Below are 3,458 nucleotides of genomic sequence, written 5' to 3'. Positions count from 1 at the left end.
AAACCCTTACATGTGCTACCTACGAGAGACTCACTTCAGATCTAAAGACACACAGACTGAAAGAGAAGGAATGGAAAAAGATATTTCATGAAAATGGATATGAAAAGAAAATCTGGAGTAGCAATACCAGACAAAATAGGCTTTAAAATAAAGGCTACAACAGGAGACAAAGAAGGACCCAATAATTCCACCTGTGAGTATTTATCCGAATAAATCCAAAACACTACTTCAAAGAGATGTGAGCATCCATATGTTTATTGCAGTGTTATTTACAATAGCCAGGATATGAAGGCAGCCTGGGTTTCCATCAATGGATGAATGGATAAAGAAGCAATGGTTCATACATACAATGGAATATTACTCAACCGTAAAAAAAGAATGAAACCTTGCCATCTACAACAACATGGATGGACCTAGCGGGTACTGTGCTGAGTAGAGTAAGTCAGACAGAGAAAGACTAATGCCATATGAATTCACTTATGTGTGTAACCTAAAGAATAAAACAAACAAACAAACAAACAAAACAGAAAACATTTTGATGGTTGCCAGATGGGAGGAGGGTTAGGGGGATGGGTGAAAAGGGGGAAAGGATTAATAAGTATAAATTTGTAATTACAAAATAATCAGGGAGATGTAAAGTATAGCATAAGGAATACAGTGAATAATATTGTAATAACTATGTATGGTGTCAGGTGGGTACTAGATTTATCAGGGTGATCACTTCATAAGTTATATAAATGTCTTAGCACTATGTGGTACACCTGAAACTTATAAAATATTGTATGCCAACTGTAATTTAAAATAATTAAGAAAGGGAAATAATTTAAAATAATTAAAATTAATAATTTAAAATAATTAAGAAAGGGAAGAAATATTAAAATAGTGAGATGTGTCTTATTATCACTTTTATTTTTACTATTTTTGTGTGGAATATATTCTACATGTTTTCAAGTTTCTATTATTTAAGAAAAAGAAGAAAATATTTCTTCAAAAATATAACACATTTACTCAGTGATCATTGAAATAGACAAACCTGGCACACAAACCTGTTTGACTGTTGGCTTTCAAGGAGACAGGGATTCTAAAGGGAACATTTTTTTCAAATGTTCCAAACACTTGACTATGATTATGTAAAGTGATGTGAAATTAGGATTCAAACAATGTTTCCCCACATTAGATTATGTGATATTTGAGCTTAAGGACACCTTAGAAAGTGAAGAGCACAAGCCCCTAATTTTCCAAATGAGGAAATTTGGTGATAGCGGAGGGATTCAGAGATTGCTGAAGTCGTTTCACCCAGCTCTGCCAGGTGGCAGAACCAAGACAAGAATTCAGAAATTCTGGCCTCAGTGCTCTTTTTCCTCCACCTCTGTCTCTTAGTTGTCTCAAGGAAGTAATGAATGAGAAACTGAATGTTTCCAGAGTCTTAACTTATCCAATGAATATTTACATGACTTCACTCTCTCCTTTTCCTACCTTCTACTATAGAAACATTGAATGAGAAGAGTGCTATAATCTCTTTCCAAATTAAGAAGTTGATTTTTCCCCCCTCCACTTAAGCCCGGCTGCCCTGGAAGCATGCCCACAAACTCAGGATACCACACCACCCATTGCCACCACACCACTCATCCTTCCTGCAAGGCCCTCTTGCATGCCTAAGTTCAGTTAAAAAAAAAAAAGTCATTCTTGGTACAAATCAATAGTGGATGTCCGAGGTGAGAAGATCTCCTGATTCAGGATGAGTTTCAGTGCCTTCCTGAACCACCGATAGGAAAAGACATAGATGATTGGGTTGCAGGCCGAGTTGAAGTAAGCAAACCAGATAAAGATGTCAAAGACCAGTGGTGGCGTGATGAAGTTAAGGAGGCTGTCCACCAGTGTGTCAATGGTAAAGGGAAGCCAGCACAAGAGATAAATGCCCACAGCAATGCCCAGGGTCTTGGCAGCTTTTCTTTCACGCTTGGCAGCCCCAGCCAGGCTTTTGCTCAAGGCACTGATCTGCTGGACCTGCCTGGAAGCAACCACGAAGATCTTTACATACAAGCTAATCATGATCAAGCAGGGGAAAAAGAACATGGGGAAGTTTAACCAGCCCCAAAACTTATTGAACAGCAGCTGGCAACTGCCCACACAAGGCATCTCTTCCAGCCACTGGCTGAGCCCTCTCTCTACGACATCTGTGTAGACAAAGAAGGCAGTGTAAGCTGCTGGCATCCCCCACCCTGCCAGGATGTACCTAAGAGCCACCCTACCTGTGAACTTGGAGGGATAGAGCAGAGGCTCACAGATGGCACAGTGGCGGTCAATGGAAATGAAACAGAGATGGAAGATGGAGGTGAGGCAGAAGAGGGTGTCCAAGTAGGTATGCAGGCGGCAGAGGGAGTCTCCAAAGAACCAGCAGCTTTCCACTGAGCGAACAGTACTGAGGGGCAACACCAGCAGACCCAGAAGCATGTCAGCCAGGGCCAGAGAAAGCAGCAAGAAGTTGGTGGGAGTGTGAAGAGCTTTGAAGTAGGACACAGTGAACACCACAAACAAATTTCCCAGGACCGTAATAATCGTGCCTGCTGCACAGATGAGGTAGATGGTCAGCTGGACGCCCAGAGGACGGACTGTCCTGGGGCAAGACCCATTCACCTGGTAGCAAAACGCCAGGGGGTGTTCTTCAGCACCTTCGTTGAGGACAGCGCTCATTTATGGTTTCTGCTCTCCCTCTCGCTCTCTGGGAACTGGCCACCTGTCCCACAAAAAAAAAAAAAATATATTTGCTAAACAATTAGAAAGTGAGATCTGGAGAACTAAAGGTCAATTTGGAACCTAGTACGATTTCCCTAGGTACTGAATCAAATGCACCCTGAAAATCAAATGCAACATGGGATACACGGTCTCATAAGAGTTACTTATGCTAATCCTGGTTTGTCTGACTGGGCACTTTTTTTTAAATTAAAAAATATCAGTTTTATTCTATGACACCTCTATGCTTCCTAATGAAAGCTAAACTTTCTTGATATCTTGACATCTTCCCTCCTTCTCTTTCTTTTAAAATAGTTTTTCTTTACATTCTCTACATACACTGCCTCCCCATCACCACTTTTGGAAAGCGTTTTCTACATATTTTTTATTATTATTAGTTTCAGGTGTACAAAACAATGTAATAGTTAGACATGTATACCCCTCACAAAGTGATAACCCCCTTCCCCCAATCTACTACCTCTCTGACATTGCACACAGCTGTTACATTTCCACTGTCTCTATTCCTTATGCTGTACTCTACTTTTGTGACCATAAATATATATATATATATATATATATATATATATATATATATATATATACATATATATATATATATATATATACATATATATATATGTATATATATATATGAAATTATAGTTGACATTCATTATTATTCAGCTTTAGCTTTAGGTGTGCAGTGCAGTGATTAGGTATCTACA

General features: G+C 39.4%; 1 protein-coding gene across 1 annotated transcript; it reads right to left on the bottom strand.

Moving 5' to 3' along the window:
* Nucleotides 1-1,680: 1,680 nt before the first annotated feature.
* On the bottom strand, nt 1,681-2,694 carry TAAR5 (trace amine associated receptor 5; the record flags this gene model as incomplete). The annotated part of the gene is made up of 1 exon (XM_081044557.1): nt 1,681-2,694. One exon carries the CDS (start codon nt 2,692-2,694, stop codon nt 1,681-1,683), a length of 1,014 nt encoding a protein of 337 aa, XP_080900683.1.
* Between the last annotated feature and the right edge of the window lie 764 nt (nt 2,695-3,458).

Source organism: Rhinolophus hipposideros, assembly GCF_964194185.1.
Source record: "Rhinolophus hipposideros genome assembly, chromosome: 3".
Lineage (NCBI taxonomy): Eukaryota > Metazoa > Chordata > Mammalia > Chiroptera > Rhinolophidae > Rhinolophus > Rhinolophus hipposideros.
The sequence above is the reverse complement of the archived record's forward strand: the minus strand, read 5'-3'. Positions and strand labels throughout refer to the sequence as shown.